Source organism: Heterocephalus glaber, unplaced genomic scaffold (assembly GCF_053883595.1).
Source record: "Heterocephalus glaber isolate CG9 unplaced genomic scaffold, H.glaber_assembly_v1.0 deba00000818, whole genome shotgun sequence".
Classification (NCBI taxonomy): Eukaryota; Metazoa; Chordata; class Mammalia; order Rodentia; family Bathyergidae; genus Heterocephalus; species Heterocephalus glaber.
Window position 1 is genome coordinate 14,081,480 of NW_028258164.1, and position 20,937 is coordinate 14,102,416.

Here is a 20,937-nt window from a genome sequence, read left to right on the forward strand (position 1 = left end):
TCAGTTCACCAGGAGAAAATGGACACAGGGCCAGCTACCTGGAAACCACAGCCCAAGGCCTGGGGACAGGATGACAAAGAGCCACCCAGGGGTGCGGAGGAGAGGTGCTGAGGAAGGCCTCTCAGGAGAATCACTTGGGGCTGTATGGGTTGGGTCCTCTGGGAAGCAGATCCCAAGAGAGAGCTGCAAGCTGAAGAGAATTATGGGGGTGATGCCTGAGAAAGCTACAGGGGAGAGGAAGCAGAAGATGGGTCCGGAACAGCCCTGACTGGAAGTACACAGGGGTATGAGCCATGCACTGGGGACCTAGAGGACAGGCAGTGCACTGGAGTGGCTTGGCTTTGCCTGAAGGCTCTGGGTAGAGCCCAGGGGTGAGGTGAGTGCTTCTGAGAGGAATCCAGCAGCAGTGTGAGTTCGGGAACCCGCCCACCCCAGGAGGAGCCATAGCCAGGGGAAGATCATGAAGTCCCAAGGGTGTCAGCATCATTCCCTGGCTGTCACCCTGCCCCAGAGGGCAGTCACAGCTCCCTTGCCTGCAACCTGGGAAGTAGAGTCCTTGGGTGTGCACATTTGAGTGGTGGCTGAATACAGCAGCCTGCCTCGGGTATGTCTATCTCAGCCAGCATAGCTGAGAGGTCTCAGAAGGAGAGGCTGGACCCCACCTCCTCCCTACCCTCAAAGGAACCAGGCTCTGGTGACAAGCATGAACCTCAGGCTGGGGGCTTTAGGGGTGAGGCCCACTGAGCAGAGCGCCTGCCCCCTTGTTCCCATGCCCAGGCCGTGCTTCTCCTCATCTACCAGGCTCCTTCCTCTCCACCCTCACAGACTGGCAGACCCCACCTTTTGGGTGACCCCAGAGCTCAGCACAGCCTGTTCCTTCCGGCTGATCCGCCTGCCGGCCCCCCCACCCAGGCCACCCCAATCTTATCCTCTGTTGCTTTCCACAGGAGTCTGGCCAACACAAATCCCCATGTTTGTTTGTCTGCCTGTCTGCCTCTCCCCGTCTCTGCCCCTGTCCATCTCCCAGCCTCTGTTTCTTTCTCATAGCCTCCCTCAGTCTCTAAGGTCTCAGAATCACAGGGCTTCCATCCCTGTGGAGCCAGACACCCCACTCCCAGCCCTTCTCCAGCTCCTAGACACAGAACTACAAACCCCAGCATGCATTTCTGCCTGAGGTGCCTGAAGGGTGCTGGTCAGCTCACCCTGCATTCTGGGAAGTGTAGTTTGTCAGACCTCCAAGCACTCTCCCATGGGCCATCCTGCCTCTGCCCTGATGGCTGGGTTTTTGCTGACCTGCTACACCAGGGAAGTGTGCGTCACTGGATGACAGGCCAGGGGTGGAGGCCCTGGATGGCAGCTTCCTGACCTTTTGTATCCCCCACTTGAGTCATTAGGGGGAGGGGGGGGGGTCCAGGAAATTGGGGCTGGAAGGGGAAAGGATACCCTAAGCCCTACCACAGCACAAAGGGTCACTGCAGCCTGCTGAGCTTGTATTCCCAAGAACTCCAGAGGACTCTGAGAGTTGGAAGGAAGGGCTGCAGGTGAGCCTCGAGGTCCTTTTGGTCATTAGGAATGGGAATTCCATCCTGCTGCCACCAACAAGATGCTTGAGGCCCTCCTCCCCTGGCCTGACGCCTCCATAGCCTCTCTCTGACCCTCTGTTGCTCCACCCCACCATTTTGCAGGCCCAGCACCTACACACCAGCCCCGGGCCTCCACCAGACACCTGGGTCCCCACTTATCAGCTCTACTCCTTATGGCGGAACCCAGGCATCCGGCCCCCCACCCGCTGGGCCAGCGGGTGTGGAGCTGAGGCTTTAGAGCCTCCCAGCCGGCCTTGTTCCTGTTCCATTGTGTAGGGGACAGGGGCGGGGCGAGGGCCAACACCAGAGAGTCCCCCTCCCCTCAGCCCCCTCCCTGCTTCCTAAGGAAAAGGCCAGGGCTCTGCTGGAGCGGGTGGCAGAGCTGACGCGCAGCTGACATGGGCAACTTGAAGAGTGTGGGCCAGGACCCTCACCCGCCCTGTGGCCTGGGGCTAGGGCTGGGCCTGGGGCTGTGCGGCAAACAGGGCCCGGCCTCTCAGGCACCAGTGTCAGCATCGGAACCCAGCCTGGCACCAGCATCTCCACCTCTGCCCCCGCCAGCACCAGATCACAGGTGAGAGCCGCATGGCTAGGAGCAGGTGGGAAGGGGGGCAGTGTGGACACTCAATGCCCAGGGCTGAAGCCCACATCCTGGCCAGGAGGCCCAGGGCACCAACACAAAGGCTGCTGGTGTGGACAAAACAGGACAGGCAAAGAGGCGCATAAGACAAACCAAGGTTGCTGGGCATGGAGGCACATGCCTGTAATCTCAGTACTCAGGAGGCTGAGGCAGGAGGATCACCACAAGTTTGAGGCCAGCCTGCGTTATATAATGAGTTCAAGACCAACCTAAACTACAAGCCAAGACCTCATCTCAAAAAAAAAAGAGAGACAGACAGAAGACAGACAAACCAGGGTCAGGGCTGGCAGATGACAGGTGAAAGTATAAAGAAGCCTGCTATAGAATTTGGGCAGGGTCTGAATGCTGCCCTGCCACCAAGAGCTGTTGATGTTAAGCGAGTTACTTAACCTCTTTGATGGGGATGTGGTGGTACTTACCCCACCAGGTTTAAGTTTCACAGCAGGCCTTCAACATGCAGTAGTGGTGATTACTTAACTGGAGAAGTGAGGAGCTAGGAGTAGGGGTGAGCGTTCTAGGAGGGAGAAGTGGGGTGTTGTGGGAAGGGAGAGAACGAGGCCAGGAGACTCAGGCCCTGGGGGTGTGCTGCTTCAAAGACAGAGCTGTGAGGCCCTTTCCCTGCCTCCCAGTGGCCACCAACCCCAAACTGGACCCTACAAGCCCCCTTTCCCAGAAGAGTCCCCTCTGGGGCCAAGACCCCCGGAGAGCAGAAGGACCAGGAGCCCAGTGGGTGTCAGGCCAGGCTGCGCCTGCGAAGGGCTGAGCCCTGCAGCTCAGGCACAGGGGGCCTGTGTCCCTCCCTTCCTCCTGCCTGGGCTGGCGGCTCTGGGAGGAAGTGATAAGGCCTCCGGGGCTTCCCTTCACACAGGCCACTGTCAGGAGGGGTGTGAGTGGAGGAAAATCAAGGCTGAGGAATCCCAGCTAGGCTCCCCTGAGCCTGGGCACATCCCCATCCCTGTCCCCATCCCCTCAAGTAGGGCTCATGACAACTCAGGGCCTGAACAATTGACCTAGTCCACTGTCTGTTGCTAGAATGCAATACTTGGTATAGGTGATATACAGAGGTGTCCTTTGTGGCTCTGGAGGCTGGAAGTCCAAGAGCAGGGCACAGGTGCTTGCTGCACCTTGTATGAGGCCCTGGCCACATCTTTACAAGGTGGGGACATCACATGGTGAGACAGCACCGCACCATAGAGTTTGCTTTTTTTTCTTCTTCTTCTTTTTTTGGTGTTTTGAGACAGGGTCTTGCTTTGTAGTCCAGGTTGGCCTTGAACTCACAGTGTAGCCCAGGCTAGCCTTGAACTCATGATGATCCTCCTGCCTCAGCCTCCAGAGTGCTAGGATTACACTCACACACCTCCATGCTCAGCTCCAGAGCTTGCTTTTATAACAAAACCATGCTGCTAGAACCCACTAAACCACTCATCCCTTGATTTAGGCCTGGAGCCATCCACTCATGAGGGCACAGCCCTTTCAACTCTGTCACTTCCCAGACTCCTGCACTGGGGACCTAATGTCCAATGCGGGAAACTAGGGGACACATTTAAACTCTGGCAGCAGCCCTTTTCCAGAAGAGACAAGGTGGACACAGTGCAGTCTCTGGCCAGGGCCCAGGGCTGGCTGAGGATCAGGAGCCCAGATGTGGGGTAAGAGTGAAGGCCCCCTGTTCACCCTCTGGCAGGAGACCCTGCTGAGCCTCGGGCCCCTCATTTGTACACAGGGGCACACAGATCACCCACCTCCCAGGGTTGTTTCAAGGCTAACAGAAAGTGCCAGGAAGCACCCAGCAGGGACTCAATCAACCAGGAGGTCATCAGTGCTGCAGGAGCAGCCTTCAGCTTATACTTAGCAGGGGGAAAGGAAGCAAATTCCTCCCCATGACTCTATCCCTGGCTCCCAACAGCCCCCCACTAACCCGGCCCCCGGAGGGGCTCAAGTTCCCTCGCGTGAAGAACTGGGAAGTGAGCAGCATTGCCTATGACACCCTCAGTGCCCAGGCGCAACAGGTGAGGTGGCCCCAACACGTCTCTGGGGGGTTGGGGGGCCCTGGTGTCAGCAGAGGCCAGAGTGCAGAAGCTCCATCCTCCTCCAAAATTGGCCCCTTGTCTCCAAAAAGAGGTGAGAACTGGGGAGAACCAGAGGAGCGGAGGGGCGTGCAGGGGAATTTGGTGACCCTCTGCTCCCAACCTTTACTTAAGTGCTGACCCAAGTTCTGCCCTACATAGTCCCACCTCACCCCTATTTCCGGTCAGGGACCTGATCTGGACCCTCCCTCCCATGGCCCCCAACTCCTGCCCTCCCATGATACACACTGCACCCTAAGCTTGTGGACCTCTGTGCTCCCTGACCCTGAAACAGGACGGGCCCTGCACCCCAAGACGCTGCCTAGGGTCCCTCGTATTTCCAAGGAAACCACAGGGCCGGCCCTCCCAGTCCCCTCCACCTCCTGAGCAGCTGCTTGGTCAGGCCAGGGACTTCATCAACCAGTACTACAGCTCCATCAAGAGGTGAGACCTCTCAGACACCCAGCCCTCCTTGTCCCACTGGGGCCCTAGGAACTCCAGGAGATCACCCTCCTCTCCCTACTCCTATTGCCAAACTGTGGGCCCTCCCTCCTCCCCAGGAGCAGCTCCCTGGCCCACGAGCACCGGCTGCAGGAGGTGGAAGCTGAGGTGGCGGCCACAGGGACGTACCAACTCCGGGAGAGCGAGCTGGTGTTTGGGGCCAAGCAGGCCTGGCGCAACGCCCCCCGCTGCGTGGGCCGGATCCAGTGGGGGAAGCTGCAGGTGCATCCAGGGAGGGTCATCCACAGAGGGGGGATAGAGGAGAAGGGATGATGTGGGCAGCTCCTGAGCTTCCCTGGGGTGCAGACCAGTGGGGAACCCCTGTCCATTGCCTTAGATGTCGAAGATGCCCCTGGGAACCCTCAGCCCCATCGCTGCCACCTGGTTGGGAAGCCCTACACCAACGCTTCAGCTGGAGAGGGAGAAAACTTGAGGCCCACCGAGAGCAGGCCAGAGGAGCACAGGCCCCTGGGTGGCTGTCTGAGCACCAGCAGTTGCTACTGGCCAGATGTGGTGGCCGGATACTAGCCCTTGGGAGGCTGAGGCAGGAGGATCACCATACTGTCAGGACAGCCTGGGATACATAGCAAGATCCTGTCTAAAACAAAGAAAAGAAAAGAAAAGAAAAGAAAGAAAAAGAACAGGAGTGTGGCTGTGGGAAAGAGCCACCTGGCTGGCTGACACACACTCAGCACACTCTAGGCTGTCCCCAATCAAATGGGCACGGGCCTGTCTGACACTTGCCCAATGTTTGCAGCTGTTCAAAGCCACAGCTCAATTTGGACCTGGGAAGTGTTCACAGTGGGCCCCACTTTCTGCTGTGTCTTCCTGACCCCAGGAGGGCCATTGCCACCCCTGCCCTTGCCACAAGTTTCCTTCCCAAGAGAAGGAAATGGGACCTCTCAACAGCCTCCTGGGGCCTCTGTGGTGATGCTTCCTGGCATCCAAATGTCAGTCGGCAGGGTCCCCAGGGGTGACCTACACAGCCACCCTTCCCAGCACCGGGGAGCACAGGGAGTTGGGTGATTGACAGGAGTCTGCTGGGGCCCTGTAGTCAATGGGCAGCTCTCTCCCCACACCCCTAGGGGCTCCCTTGCCCTGGGTGGACATCAGTTTGGCCAGGGATGCAGTCAGCTCCTGGAGGTGCGGAGATTGTGGTCCAGCAGGGGCCCAGAGCAGGATATGGAGGGTGTGCGGGGGTGCTGGGCAGCTAGCTGCAGAAGGGCAGGAACGCTGGTCCAGTGGACATTGAGCAGCCCCCAGCCCCTCCTCCTTTCCAGCGAGCCACACCCCAAGACTCTTGAGGGCTGGCACTCAGGTCCCCGTCTTCCCTTGCCCTTCCCACCCCCTCGGCCACTGCAGGTGTTTGACGCCCGGGACTGCAGGTCTGCACAGGAGATGTTCACCTACATCTGCAACCACATTAAGTATGCCACCAACCGGGGCAACCTCCGGTGAGTGCCCCCTGCCACACCCCAGACCCCCGCCTGCCCCAGGCACCACTGACCAGCTCCTCTCCCCCCTCAGCTCAGCCATCACAGTGTTCCCACAGCGCTCTCCAGGCCGCGGAGACTTCCGCATCTGGAACAGCCAGCTGGTGCGCTACGCAGGCTATAGGCAGCAGGATGGCTCCATTCGGGGTGACCCCGCCAATGTGGAGATCACAGAGGTGGGCACTGAGAGGAGATGGGAAACCCAGTGGGAGGAGGCATGGGGGATCCAGCCAGAGAGGCTCTTCAAGCCAGACATGGAGGCCCAAGCCTATAATACCAACACCCTGAGTGGCTGAGGTAGGAGGGTCTCAAGTTTGAGTCCATCCTGGGCAACTTAGCAAGACCCTGTATGAAAATAAAAATAAGGGCTGGGGATTTAGCTCAGTAGTTCCACCGAGGCAGGCACAAGGACCTGAGTTCGATCCCCAATACCAAAAGTAAAAAATTAAAAAATAAAAATTAAATTAAATTAAAAAGGGCTGGGGATATTGTGAAGGCCCTGAGTTCAATCTTCAGCACTAAAAAAAAAGGGAGGGGATCTGTGAGCAGAAAGAAGGGTCCCTCCTTGAGAAGGATGAGAGATGCCAAAGAAGGGGCTCTATGGTAGGAACCGAGTACCCCCAGCCAATGAGGGGTCCCTGAGGTGAAGGGCCAGGGGAAGGGTGGGTCCCTGGGGAGGACAGGGGTGGAGCCCCTCAGACACCTGCCACTTGCTCCCCATAGCTCTGTGTGCAGCACGGTTGGACCCCTGGAAACGGCCGGTTTGACGTGTTGCCCCTGCTGCTGCAGGCCCCCGATGAGCCCCCCGAACTCTTCACTCTGCCCCCCGAGCTGGTCCTGGAGGTGCCCCTGGAGCACCCAAGGTGAGTGTGAAAGGGACAGGGTGGAGGAGGGGCTGCAGGGGGCACTGGGCAAAGGCTGACCCAGCTGACACCCCCAGGCTAGAGTGGTTTGCAGCCCTGGGCCTTCGCTGGTACGCCCTCCCCGCGGTGTCCAACATGCTGCTGGAAATCGGGGGCCTGGAGTTCACGGCGGCCCCTTTCAGCGGCTGGTACATGAGCAGTGAGATTGGCATGAGGAACTTCTGCGACCCGCACCGCTACAACATCCTGGAGGTGAGCAGATGCGCCAGTCATGGGAGGACCCAAGGTGTCAGGTGCAAAGAACAGGGCTCTGGACCCATCAAGGCTGGGGCAAGGTTCATGTGCTGCTTCCTGAGCTAGCTAAGATCTACAGTTTCATAGTTTTCACAAGATTCTCAAAAGGGACCTTGACTCAAAATAGTTAAGATCCAAGCCAGGTATGGTGGTGCCTCCCCATGGGATTCCTAACATTTTGTGGGTTTTTTGGTTGTTGTTTTGGTTTGATTTTGGTTTTTATGAGACAGGGTTTGGCTATGTATTCCAGGCTGGCCTTGAACTCACTGTGTAGCCCAGGGTGGCCTCAAATTTGCAGTGATCCTCCTGACTCAGCCTCCTGAGTGCTGGGATTACAGCTTTCCTAGCACTCTGGGGGGCTGAGGCAGGAGGATTGCTGTGAGTTCAAGCCCAGCCTGGGCAATCTAGCGACTTAGACCCTATCTGAAAATTTTTTAACGGCTGGGGGTGTAGCTCAGTACAAAGGCCTTGGATTCAACCACTGAAAAAAGAGTTAAGACTCATTTCAGGGAAGAGAAATTAAGGCCCTCTGCAGGCAAAAAACAAACAAACAAACAACTGGGCCAACAAGGGTCAACTCCTCCCTCCCCACCCCTCACTCCTTTCAGCGGGAGTTACAGGAGAGGTACTCTCCATCTGCTTCCCATCACCTCTGTCCCTACCAATGCCGTGCTCTCTCTGCCCCAGGACGTGGCTGTCTGCATGGACCTAGACACCCGCACCACCTCGTCCCTGTGGAAAGACAAGGCAGCAGTGGAGATTAACGTGGCTGTGCTGCACAGTTACCAGGTACCTAGACCAGACCAGTCAGGAGGGCAAGGGGCTTGGGGCAGGGGCAGATGAAAGAGAGGGAGGTGCAGAGATGCTGGGACAGGGCTCCAGCAGGTAGGGTTCCACAGTCCATGTGCAATGGGGCACACTGGGTCTGCAGTTCCAAACACAATAGTGTCATGCTGAGGAGTTTCAGGGAGGGGTCCCAGTACCTGCCAGGAACCTTGCTCAGTAATTCTACTCTAGGGTGTATTGTGGGACCCTCAGGAATCTGGAACCCCTACTACAAGGATGGAGAGTGCGTGCTGGGTAGGGAGTGTAGTGCATGCTGGGAGATGTAGTTTGAGGACAGTCAGACCCCCTGAGTACTTCCATGGGGTACAAGATTAAGGCCATTTTGGCTTTGGGGCAAGGCACACAAATGCCAGAGGTTAGAGCTTCCATTTCGTGGAGAACTTGGAGCAGCAGGACCAAGCAAGCTGCAGTTTAGAAGTGGCAAAGGGACTTCAGGGGACAGTGTTTGTATGTTAGCTTTGTGGTGACCAAGACTCAGTGTAGCTTGGGGTGACAAGTGGTGGGGGCAGAAAGGGCAAGATCTACAGGGCACTTCTGAGCCCAGCCTCCCTCTCCCCCCTCAGCTGGCCAAAGTGACCATTGTGGACCACCATGCTGCCACAGCCTCCTTCATGAAGCACCTGGAGAATGAGCAGAAGGCCAGGGGGGGTTGCCCTGCCGACTGGCCCTGGATTGTGCCCCCCATCTCGGGCAGCCTCACTCCTGTCTTCCATCAGGAGATGGTCAACTATTTCCTGTCCCCTGCCTTCTGCTACCAGGTGCCCACCCCAATGGCTCCTATCCTCCTGGGCCCACCTTCCCCCAAGCAGCCCTCAAGGCCCACTCACCCTGTCTGTTCTTTCTCCCTTCCTTCTGTGCCCTGTCGCTTCCCTGCAGCCAGACCCCTGGAAGGGGAGTGGAGCCAAGGGCACTGGCATCGCCAGGAAGAAGACCTTCAAGGAAGTGGCCAAGTGGGTACCCTAGGAGTATGCCCTCCCACCACAAACTTCCTGTGGGACCAGCCCTGCAGTGATACCCCAAGACCTTGTGTGATGAGTCCAGACCCCTCCCGAGGGAGGCCCCGCCTCTGTTACTGGGATGCCCATGTCACCCCCTTGCCCACAGTGCAGTGAAGATCTCTGCCTCGCTCATGGGCACAGTGATGGCAAAGCGGGTGAAGGCCACCATCCTGTATGGCTCTGAGACCGGCCGGGCCCAGAGCTATGCACAGCAACTTGGGAGGCTCTTCCGGAAGGCTTTCGATCCAAGGGTAGGACTGAGCCCAGACGGGAGGGAGCTGGCTGGGGTGGGGGCTCTACCAGCATCTTCAGAGGTGCCCTAGAGGACAGGAGGGGTCCACAAGTCAGGGCTCATGAGGACCCCTGGCATTCACAAGGACCCAGGGATGGAGTCAGGGTCTGAATCTTGCCCTGCCTGCCAAGGAGGTCCAGGGTCAGGACAGGGGCAGCAGGGGCCCGAGTCCCTGGGAAGTCGGTCTTCTCCTCACTCGCAGGTCCTGTGCATGGCTGAGTATGATGTGGTGTCCCTTGAACACGAGACGCTGGTGTTGGTGGTGACCAGCACGTTTGGGAACGGGGATCCTCCAGAGAACGGAGAGGTGAGGCCTTCCAGGAGAGGGGCCACTGGGAATGAGGAGAGTGGTGTGGCTGGACAAGCGTGCGCACATGCGTGTGCACACACACATACACACACAGCCCAGGGTGGAAAATGCAGAGGCCGAGGTAGCTCCATGTGAGTAAGTGTAAGTGGACCTGACACAAGGAACCCAGCCTCTCCCAGCCAAGCCCCATACCCCTGCACACCCACACCTGCTGAGCTGTGTCCCTAAATCATCTCCATTTCAGTGCAATTTTTTTTTTCTTTTTGGTACCAGGGATCGAACTCAGGATCTTGCACTTGTGAGGCAGGCGGTGGCACCACTGAGCTAAATCCCCTGCCCCTCAGTGCAAGTGTTTAATACGGCAAAGACACTTCCTGGCTGACCCAAGAGGTCAAACCACCCCTGGGTATCGACAAGAGAGAAAAACAGCAAGAGCCCACTCAATCACCTACTTAGCTGTTCCTTTTCTTTTCTTAACAAAAGAGCACTGTTTAGATGCCAGCCTAGATTAGACAACTGCACTTGCTCAACAACTCTTAGACACAAACCTGGAGCACTGCCTTCCCACCTTCCCAAATGCCTTGCTGTCAACCATCTGTGTGTGCATCTCTAGAATGCTACATGCATTTCAGGACTTCTCATCTGCTGTACTCAGGTGTTAAATGCCATATTAGACACGAAGTACCTCTCCAGTATCCTAAATACTCTAAACCAGCCTTGAATTCCGACACAAGTCTTTAAGACGGCAACCCTCGTTCAGATCAGCCTTTTAAAGACAAATAGCACCTGCCTCAGCATCTGGTCGGCATATGGTTGGGCCTGCTTGCTATATCCTCCTTGGCAGAGGGCATCACATGGCAAGACAGAGCAGGTGTGCCAGACACAGCTCACTTTGTAACAAAGCCACCCGTGGCCTAACCCATTAATCCCACTCCTTGTGGGTGGAAGAGTGGGTGGCAGGTGGCCCCCAGGACCCAATCACCTCCCAAAGGCCCCACCCACAAACATTACTAAAATTTGACTTTTAGGTTTCTAACACATGAATTAACTTGTATTCGCATAAAAGTAGTCCATCCACCTGTGCAACCCACAGTCCTAACAAGACAGAACATTTCCATCGCCCTAGGAAGTTCCCTCCTCAATTCCTCCAAGTCAGTCTTCCCAGTCTGTCTCCCTGCTGCAGTTGGGATCTGTCATGAAAGATGGGCTTTTCCTCCCCTACAATGTCATATAAATGGAAGCACACAGTACTGTGGCTTCTGTCACTCGGCTACTTTTTGAGATTTGTTCATGTCATTGTGTGATTCAGTACTTTGTTCCTTTCTACTTCAGAGTGGTGTTCACTGTGTCACTACCCCAGCTTGTTTATCCATCTCCCGCTGATAGACAACTTGGGCAGCTTCCAGTTGGGGCTATTATGAGTAAAGCTGTTATGAACTTGTACCAGGCTTTAGGCTTATGTTTTCATTTCTCTTGGATAAATACTTACGAATGGAATTACTTGGTCATACGGTAGATCTAAGTTTGACTTTTTTTCCCCTTTTTTAAAAAAATGCCAAATGAGGGCCAGGGATTTGGCTCAGTGGTTCCAGCACTTGCCTCAAAAGCGCAAGGTCCCGAGTTCGATCCCCGGTACCAAATAAATAAATAATGCCAAATGGCCAAATAGATTTGTGCATATCACTCTTATGACAAAATTTTAAATGAAGTAAATATAAGAATATATCCCATAGAAAATGGGGCATAGTCATCAAAAAAATGTGAACAAGAAGATTTACAGCAGCATTGCTCATAACACCCCACACTGGAAACAATTCAAATGACGATCAGTGGCAGCCTGGATAAATAAGTTGTACATTAAATGTCATACAGCAGGAAGTGTGGACAAATTACACCACACACAATACTGATGAACCTCTAAACAAAAGAGTAAAAGAAGCCAGAGAGAAAAGAACTCATATTGTAGGATTCACTTTGTATAAAGTTCAAAAACAGGCAACACTAATAATCCACAGTGTTAGAACTCAGGAGAATGGTTGGCCACCCTGAGGTTGGGGGCACAAAGGTGACTTCCAGGATGCTGGGAATGGTTCTGGATGGGATGCTGATTATGCAGGTGTGTTTGGTTTGTGAAAAATCCATACAGCTATACATTTACACCAAGCATGTTTTTCTGATGTTACGCTTCAACAGAGCATTAAAAGATAACACAATTCAAATCTCACATGCAAGTTGTGATGAACATAAACAACTACCACTGGATTGCATTACCAATTAGTATTTAGATGTGATTTCCTTTTTGTTTTGCTTTCCTATGTGAAGCTCTCCTGTCTAATGTCTCTAAGCCATTTTCATGGCAGCGTGAAGGCGTGCGGTGCAACCTCCAGAGGACTAGGGCACTACAAGGGTACTGAGTTCTGTTCACCCATGAAATTGGCTAAAGCATTAGCAACTGCTCACACCCAGTGCTGTAGGAATAGAAAGAGCCTTCCCCTAACCTACTGCCACAGTTACAATGTAACTGCCCCAACTAAGTTTTACACCAAGGGCCACTTGCTTGAGACATGCAATGGGGATGCAACGTGTTTGTGTAGGGCTCAGCTGGGAACTGTGAATGACCTCCCAATGTCCCCAGTCAGAGGACAGTGATGCATGCTGGTACCTGTGAATGGTGGGATATGATGTAGCCATAGAAAGAATGGGGTCAGGCTTGATGTATTGACTTGAAGGGATTCCATAATAGGTTATTAATAAAACTAAAAGTACAGTATGGTTCCATTTCTCCTTTTTTTTTTTTTTTTTGGTACCAGGGATCAAACTGAGAACCTTGCGCTTGTGAGGCAGGCATGGTGCCACTGAGCTTCATCATTTCTACTTTTTAAAAAACTATAAATAGGGCCAGGGATTTAGCTCAGTGGTTCCACGGCCTGCCTTGTAAGTGCAAGGTCCTGAGTTCAATCCCCCAGTACCAAAAAACAAAAACAAAAACAAAAAAACTATAAATAGGGCCAGGGATTTAGCTCAGTGGTGCCACCACTTGCCTCACAAGCGCAAGGTCCCAAGTTCGATCCCCGGTACCAAAACAACAACAAAAAACTATAAATAAACACACGGATATAAGTACAGATAGTCCCCAACTTAGGATGGTTTGACTTATGACTTTTTAATTTATGATCACGTGAAAGCAATGTGCATGTATTAGAAACTGTATTTCAAATCTTGAATTGGGATCTTTGCCCAGACTAGAGATATGTGGTAGGGTCTTTTTTTTTTTTTCTTTTTTTATTGCAGACTGAACCCATGGCCTTTGCACTGGGCTCCTTTTTCGTTTTTTCTTTTTTTTTTTATTTTGAGACAGGGTCTCGCTAAGTCACTAAGTTGCCCAGGTTGGACTCAAATTTGTGTGTCCTCCTACTTCAGAGTCTTAAGATTACAGGTGTGCAGTACCACACCTAACTCACCCTCGTAGTTTAAATTGCTGTATAGTTTGAAATAAAGCCAAACTAACCGTGATGCAAACACTTCCCTGGGCAGAGTTTTGCAGCCGCCCTGATGGAGATGTCTGGTCCCTACAACAGCTCCCCTCGACCAGAACAGCACAAGTAAGTGGCCATAGCAGTTTTGGGGAGAAAAGGAGGTCTGAAGCAGGGAGAGAAAAGGAGCTCTGAAAATCACCCCCAATATACACAAGACCTCAATCCTTCCCCAACTAGGGGACGAAGCGAGGCCTGGGGACCACTCCCGCTCCAGGGCCCTCTCCCTTCCTCCCTGGGGATCTGCTCACTTTGGGGCCCCAGGACGCTGAAAGGCTGGATGGTCCTGAGGCCCCTTTCAGAGTAAAGGGAGGCAGGCAGAACCCTCAGAGCTGTCTCTCAGCCCCTACCAAAGGCAAGGCCCTTCCCGCCCAGGCTGGGCCTGATCCGCATCTCCAGTTCCCTGTGACACCCTTGTCTTCCCCCTCTCTTGGCAGGAGCTACAAAATCCGTTTCAACAGTGTGTCCTGCACAGACCCGCTGGTGTCCTCTTGGCGGCGGAAGAGGAAGGAGTCCAGTAACACAGACAGCGCAGGGGCCCTGGGCACCCTCAGGTTGGGAGTCCTCACCAAAAGGGGTGCATGGGGGCAAGCTGCCCAAGCATACAAGGCCTGGCATGGGCAGCTCCAGCAGCAACTCCCTATACCCCAGGTTTTGTGTATTCGGGCTGGGCTCCCGGGCATACCCACACTTCTGCGCCTTTGCCCGGGCAGTGGACACAAGGCTGGAGGAGCTGGGTGGGGAGCGTCTACTGCAGCTGGGCCAGGGCGACGAGCTGTGTGGCCAGGAGGAGGCCTTCCGTGGCTGGGCCCAGGCCGCCTTCCAGGTGAGTCCCTGATGTCCCTAGCCCCTGACCCTGTCAAGCCCTGCAACCCACATGCCACCTCTCACCAAGCTGAGGCCTGGCCTCCACATCTTCACTGCCGGGACTGCAGTGATAAGACTGGAAGCTTACTGCCTCCCTGGTCCTGTGTGGTTCTCTGGACCCTTTCCGTTCCTTCCATAATCCACCTTCGTATCACCATGGCTCAGCCAGCCCTCTGGGCTCAGTCCCAAGTAGTGGACAATGTGCTCTATTAACAAGAAGTATGGTGCCCAGGCAAAAGTGTGGCCCACAGATAGCAGACAGGGCCTGGCAGGAGGGCACACTCAGCCAGGCATGGGCTGGGCCCCATGAGTGAGCCCACAAAGGGAGGGCAGGCAGGATGGCACGAAAGAGAAAGGGTGAAGGTGAAGGCTGAAAGTGAAGCCAGCACAAGACTTCAGGCTTTCAGAGGCCAGGCCAGGGAGCACTGCCTGGCCTGCAGGGATGCTCCTGGCCAGTGGAGGGTCCCAGGGACTGTGACTATAAGCCTGAGCTTCCACACGGGACAGCACTTCCGATCTGGCAATTCCACCTGGAACTGGTCAGGCGGGCCACATGCTACTCAATCCAGTGCAGGAGGACCATCCATCCCTCCTTCAGGTTTGAACTCAGCAGGTCTGGGTCCATGGCTGGGAGGATGGCTCCTAGGAGCAGGCAGGGGGTGAGTTTCCTGGGGAGGTAGCCAAACTAGAGAAGCAGCCCACACCAGCACAAAGGGAATGGAAAAGAAGACTTCTGAATATGCACAAAGGGAACCCCTGGAAGTTTCGGAGCAGGACGAGACCCCAGAAGCTTTAGGAACATGATACTGGGGGTGTGGGATCAGTTGGTGGAACCTAGAAGCAAGAAGACAGGGCTCAGGGTCGATAACCGTGGGGATAGGAAGGAAGGAAGGGAGGGGGGCCGAGGAAGGAAGGAAGAGATACAAGACTGCACACCCCAGAAGAAACAGTGGCAGGACCCAGTGATATGGGGCTCAGCCAATCACAGGCCAGCCCAATCTCAAGCCTGCGATGGAGCACACCCCCACCCACCAGCAGTAAGAGCCTCACTCTCCGCACACACCAGCCGCGCTAAAGGCTTCACATAAAGTACCTCATCTCACCTCCACCGGAATCCAGAGATGTCACTGTGGGGAAACCAAGGCATACACGGGCCTCAACCTCCCTCCTGCCACCAGAGCTGTGCACCCACAGGAACGACCTCAGCCTCGATGGCTCCTGTGGCCACCTGGAGGAAGGAAGGAGGCTGTGGGGAGCCCGCAGGTCCAGTCCCACCTGCTGATGCTCCCTGGCGGCAGGAGGCCCTCAGCGCTCACCGACTTCCCCCTCAGGCTGCCTGTGAGACCTTCTGTGTGGGAGAGGACGCCAAGGCTGCCGCCAGAGACATATTCAGTCCCAAACGCAGCTGGAAACGCCAGCGGTACCGGCTGAGTTCCCAGGCCCAGGGCCTGCAGCTGCTGCCAGGTGTGGCCCTGACCTCACACACATCCAGCTGGCTGCAGGGGAGCAGGGCTCACTTACTCAGGGGCCAGGCCTTCCTCCCTGGCTCAGCCTCTCTCCTTTGCCCCCTGCCCGCCCCAGGCCTGACCCACGTGCACAGGCGGAAGATGTTCCAGGCAATAATCCTCTCGGTGGAAAACCTGCAGAGCAGCAAATCCACGTGAGGAAGGCAGCTCACCCGTGTCTCCAACTGTCCCTGTCTCCCAACTTGCCCTTCACAGTCCCCGGACCCCAGGACCTGCCCTCCCACATCTTCCCACCCCCTCTCTCTGATCCCCTGTAACGCCCCTCTCCCTCTCAGCCGGGCCACGATCTTGGTGCGCCTGGACACTGGAGACCAGGAGGGGCTACAGTACCAGCCTGGGGACCACATAGGCATCTGTCCCCCTAATCGGCCAGGCCTGGTGGACGCACTACTGAGCCGTGTGGAGGACCCGCCACCGGCTGCTGAGCCTGTGGCAGTAGAGCAGCTGGAGAAAGGCAACCCTGGTGAGGACACAGGCTGGGCACCGCAGTGACAGCCCGCTCTGTCCCCCAACCCCAGACCCCTTAAGCTCAGCCTGACACCAACTTCCTTCCCAGCTTGGCACCAGCTCAGAGATAGCTGTGCCATCCCTTCCAGGCTGGCCATGTTGCTGGAAGGTGCACACAAAACATGGTCCCTTTCTCAGAACCTGTCCCCATGTACCCCAAAAGGCTGTTCCCTCCCTCTGGGCTCCTCCCACAGACCCCCCCCAGCAGACCAGCTTGCCCTAGCAGGCATATCTCCTATCAAATCAAGGCCCAGATGAAAATACACTGGGTGGGGCCATACCCAAGGGGAGTCCAGACCAACTCCGTCCATCCAGGGACCCCCGAACAAACACACCTGGGCTGCCCAGACAGGCACACACCACCATTCAAGGGCAAGTTCTCCAAAAATCATGGTGAGACCCAGTCAGTCCCCCAAAATCAACTTCAGTTCAGACAATGCAGTCCGGGCTGGGCCCCTCCTCAGGGTTCCCTGTGCACCCCCCCCAGGTGGCCCTCCCCCGGGCTGGGTCCAAGACCCCCGGCTGCCTCCATGCACACTGCGCCAGGCCCTCACCTTCTTCCTGGACATCACCTCTCCGCCCAGCCCACGCCTCCTGCAACTGCTCAGCACCCTGGCTGAAGAGTCCAGCGAACAGCAGGAGCTAGAGGCCCTCAGCCAGGTAGAGCCCTGGGTAGGACACAGGACCTAGGGCAGAAGATGAGCTGAGGGTGGGGGACCATGGAAGGGAGCCCCCATGCAAGGTTCTCCCTGTGCTTTCTACTCCTGGCCAAACCATGCTGGTGCTGCAAGGCCCAGCGCTAGGCGTGCACCGCCTCGCCCAGATCTTTTCACTTCTTTTAGATGCTCAAGGTCTTAAAGGGGCGTTGGTTGGCCTCAACTGAAGAGGGAGAAACCATAAGCAGGCTCAGTAGGGTGGGCTCAAGAAGTGAGGTCACCAGGGAGGACTATGGGGTCCCCTGCCCAATGCCTCCCTCCTGCCAGGACCCCAGGCGCTACGAAGAGTGGAAGTGGTTCCGCTGCCCCACCCTGCTGGAAGTACTGGAGCAGTTCCCATCCGTGGCTCTGCCTGCACCCCTGCTCCTCACCCAGCTGCCCCTGCTCCAGCCTCGGTACTACTCTGTCAGCTCTGCACCCAGTGCCCACCCAGGAGAGATCCACCTCACCGTGGCCGTGCTGGCATATAGGACCCAGGGTGAGGCTGGGAACAGGGCAGCCTGGGTCTCAGCAGGACGAGACAGGCCCCTCATGGCCTCTCTCTCCTCCCCTAGATGGGCTGGGCCCCCTGCACTATGGGGTCTGCTCCACATGGCTGAGCCAACTCAAGGCTGGGGACCAGGTGCCCTGCTTCATCAGGGGGTAAGTGCAGAAGGACATCAAGAGAACATATCTGTCTGTCCAAGCCAGAGTAGAAAAAGGGCCACATGGACAGCTGGGGACAGGTAAGGAATCAGAGGAGGGTCACGCTGGGTTAGGTGGTAGCTCTGATGAGGAGGGCTATTGGAAGCAGGAGAGAACTGCATAACAGATTAAGGATAGGATATCATGGGGTCACCTCAGAATTGTGGCTGAGCTTTGGGCCTCACCAGTTTGACTCAGGGTCCTCCCCGAAAACTATAACTCCCAGAGACACAGCAGGAATTAGGTCAGCTGGCTTTGTTTGTGAAGGTGTGGCTTCTGCTTGCCTCTCTATATCCCTGGGCACATCCTGTGTCAGAAGGCATGGCACATGGGACCGTGGGCCCTAAGACCGCACTGGGTCCAGGGAGGACAAGCCATGGTATTGCTGAGGAGATAAAGACTCTCCCCTCCTGCTGTGTCCAGAAGTCTCACCCCCTCCAGCAGCCAGGTACCAAGTCTTAGTGGGACTGATAAGAATTCCTAGGCTGGTACCAGCTAGGCCCAGGGACCCAAACCTACCAGAAACACTAAATTACCAACAATTCAGTATAAACCAAGTACCAATCTTATGGCTATTATTCTTTTTATTTAAAATAAAACACACTAAAAAAAATAAAATAAAATAAAACACACTAGGGCCAGGGACTTAGCTCAGTGGTTCTTCTGTCTGCCTCATAAGCGCAAGGTCCCAAGTTTGATCCTCGGAACCCAAAACAAAAACAATAAAATAAACACACTTGGTGTGCCCTTATGAACAAAAATGTATCTTCCCTTCCTTTTTTTTTTTTTTTTTGTACCTGGGATTGAACTCAGGACCTTGCACTTTCCAGGCAGGCACAGTCCCACTGAGATAAATCCCTGCCCCCTTATATTTTTTAAATCCCCTAAACTTAGTTATCTAAGTATCTTTCATCCCAAACTGTATTTTCTGCTGGTCCAATCCCTAAACATCACAGGCCCAGAGAGTTTCTGGCTGTGAGCAGAATTCTTTTAGTAAACAATTACATAGTCTTACCATGACCCACACTGCTCTGAGGACTTATAAATATTAATGCATTTGTCATTGGACCTTGGGTGGTAAGAAAGGGGATACAGGGAAACCTGATGGAGTCTCTCCCGACTAGGGCTCCTTCCTTCCGGCTCCCACTTGACCCCAGCTTGCCCTGCATTCTGGTGGGCCCAGGCACCGGCATTGCCCCCTTCCGGGGATTCTGGCAGGAGAGGCTGCATGACATTGAGAGCAAAGGTGAGGCTGGCCCTCAGGGACTGACTTGAAAGGCAGGAGGGAGGGACAAAGGGGTGGGGCTAGAAGGCAGGAAGAGGGAGGACAGAGAGGGCAAGAAACTGGAGCCAAAGGTGAAGGGAAGCTTACTAGGCCAAGACAGAAGGCCTGGGAGAAGAGCTGGCCCAGTTCATCTGCTTCCTGGTGCCTGGCATATAGGTGTTAAACCAGATTAAGGACAAAAGCAAATGGGGGTTTGGAAGGGATGGAGCTGGGACTCAGAAGAAATCCCCAAGGAGGATTCTGGACTGTGCCAGGGTTCACCCAGGTGTGACCAAGGCTTAAAGAAGGGATAGGGTGTTTAGACTGAACATGAGGTGTCACTCAAGGGGGCTGTGACTGAGAGGAAGACTGAGGATGTGGGCGAATCTGGGGCCACCCAAAAGCTGGGGTTTCCTTCTCTGTAAGTCAGAGATGCTACAGTGTCTATGCAGGAATCTAAACAGCCATGTTTGTGGTGTTTCAGCCCCAAAACGGCGGGCTGTCGGCCTGGGAAAGGGTGGCCGGTGTCGCCAGGGATACCCCGGGAAATAGGACCCTCCCAAGCCCCAGTGTTGTTCGCAGGGCTGCAGCCCACACCCATGACTTTGGTATTTGGCTGTCGATGTTCCCAACTTGACCATCTCTACCGCGACGAGGTGCAGGACGCCCAGCAGCGAGGGGTGTTCGACAGCGTTCTCACCGCCTTTTCCCGGGAACCCAACAGCCCTAAGGTGCGGAACCCTGAGCGCGACCTGAGGATAGCGAGGGAAGCTCGGAAGGGCGTTCCGAGGCGGGCGCGGGGACCCAGGTTCCGCCAGGTTCCCAGGACCCAGACCGGTCCCCGAGACCTTCGCCCCGAGCCCCGCCCCCAGATCCTGCTCCAGAAATGTAAACCCTAATTGGGCCACCCCAGGGTCCTTTCACACCCTGGGCCTTACCTCCCTGGGCCTCACCTCCCCTCAGACCTACGTGCAGGACATCCTGAGGACTGAGCTAGCTGCTGAAGTGCACCGCGTGCTGTGCCTCGAGCGGGGCCACATGTTTGTCTGTGGGGACGTCACCATGGCAACCAACGTCTTGCAGACAGTACAGCGAATCCTGGCGACCGAGGGCGACATGGAGCTAGACGAGGCTGGTGACGTCATCGGCGTGCTGCGGGTGCGGAACTGTGCCCTGGGCCAGAGGGCTTGGGCGGGGACGAGGGCGGGGCCAGAGGGCTTGGGCGGGGCGGGGCGGGGCGGGGCGGGGCCTGGGCCGGGTGGGAGGTCTTCTTCCTTCTCCAACTCGGTTTCTGATCCGCTGAGCTTTCCTGGCAGGATCAGCAACGCTATCACGAGGACATTTTTGGGCTCACACTGCGCACCCAGGAGGTGACAAGCCGCATACGCACCCAGAGCTTTTCCTTGCAGGAGCGGCACCTAAGGGGTGCAGTGCCCTGGGCATTCGACCTGCCAGGCTCAGACGCCCCCAGCCCCTGACAGCCCCCTGGCTTCCACTCCGTGTCTGGGAGAAGGGACTGCGGCACTCCTGTCGTCTGACCATGGGAGGCAGGCTCATTCCTCTATGAATAAATGAAACGCTTCCAGGGGTCCATGTAACTCTCGGACCCTCCCAGCAGTATGTTCAGGGCCTGCCGCCTCTTGGTGTACTTCAGTGACCTGTAGTCCTCTTGCCCCTCACCAGGAGTAGCTTACCTTTAAAGCCTATCTCCAAACCATTCAAATAAATATTTATTATTGAAGATTTACCACAAGAGACTGCCAGATGTTATGAGATGCCTCACCCAGCCCCCGTGGATTACAATTACAAAAGGCAAGTTTTGGGCCGGGGATTTAGCTCAGTGGTTCTGGCGCCTGCCTCGAAAGCGCAAGGTTCTGAGTTTGATCCCCAGTACCAAAAAAAAAAAAAAAAGGCAAGTTTTGTGTTTTAACTTGTACAGATGTAGGCATGGTAATTC

General features: G+C 55.5%; 1 protein-coding gene across 3 annotated transcripts; it reads left to right on the forward strand.

Annotated features, from left to right (window-relative positions):
• The first annotated feature begins 1,916 nt into the window (after nt 1–1,916).
• Nucleotides 1,917–20,727, forward strand: Nos3 (nitric oxide synthase 3). 3 transcript variants are annotated; one of them, XM_087207809.1, is made up of 26 exons: nt 1,917–2,157; nt 4,127–4,229; nt 4,582–4,730; nt 4,847–5,009; nt 6,150–6,241; nt 6,315–6,456; nt 7,004–7,143; nt 7,221–7,395; nt 8,125–8,226; nt 8,847–9,041; nt 9,160–9,233; nt 9,388–9,532; nt 9,776–9,880; nt 13,418–13,485; nt 13,854–13,970; nt 14,068–14,242; nt 15,615–15,747; nt 15,865–15,943; nt 16,085–16,272; nt 16,804–16,976; nt 17,300–17,510; nt 17,587–17,674; nt 18,841–18,962; nt 19,563–19,711; nt 19,944–20,138; nt 20,390–20,727. In XM_087207809.1, the coding sequence occupies exons 1-26, from the start codon at nt 1,982–1,984 to the stop codon at nt 20,456–20,458; spliced, it is 3,528 nt and encodes a 1,175-aa protein (XP_087063935.1). In that variant the 5' UTR covers nt 1,917–1,981; the 3' UTR covers nt 20,459–20,727. The 3 variants fall into 3 exon arrangements, with proteins under 3 accessions (XP_087063935.1, XP_004860453.2, XP_021096517.2); XM_004860396.3 differs by having other exon boundaries at nt 1,918–2,157; nt 20,297–20,727; XM_021240858.2 differs by having other exon boundaries at nt 1,918–2,157; nt 7,070–7,143; nt 20,297–20,727.
• The last annotated feature ends 210 nt before the right edge of the window (nt 20,728–20,937 follow it).

Coding starts and splice junctions, on each gene's coding strand:
- Nos3 (XM_004860396.3), top strand. CDS start 1,982: ATGGGCAACTTGAAGAGTGTGGGCCAGGACCCTCACCCGCCCTGTGGC. Junction 7,144..7,220: donor GTGCCCCTGGAGCACCCAAG/GTGAGTGTGAAA, acceptor TGACACCCCCAG/GCTAGAGTGGTTTGCAGCCC. Junction 13,486..13,853: donor CCTCGACCAGAACAGCACAA/GTAAGTGGCCAT, acceptor CTCTCTTGGCAG/GAGCTACAAAATCCGTTTCA.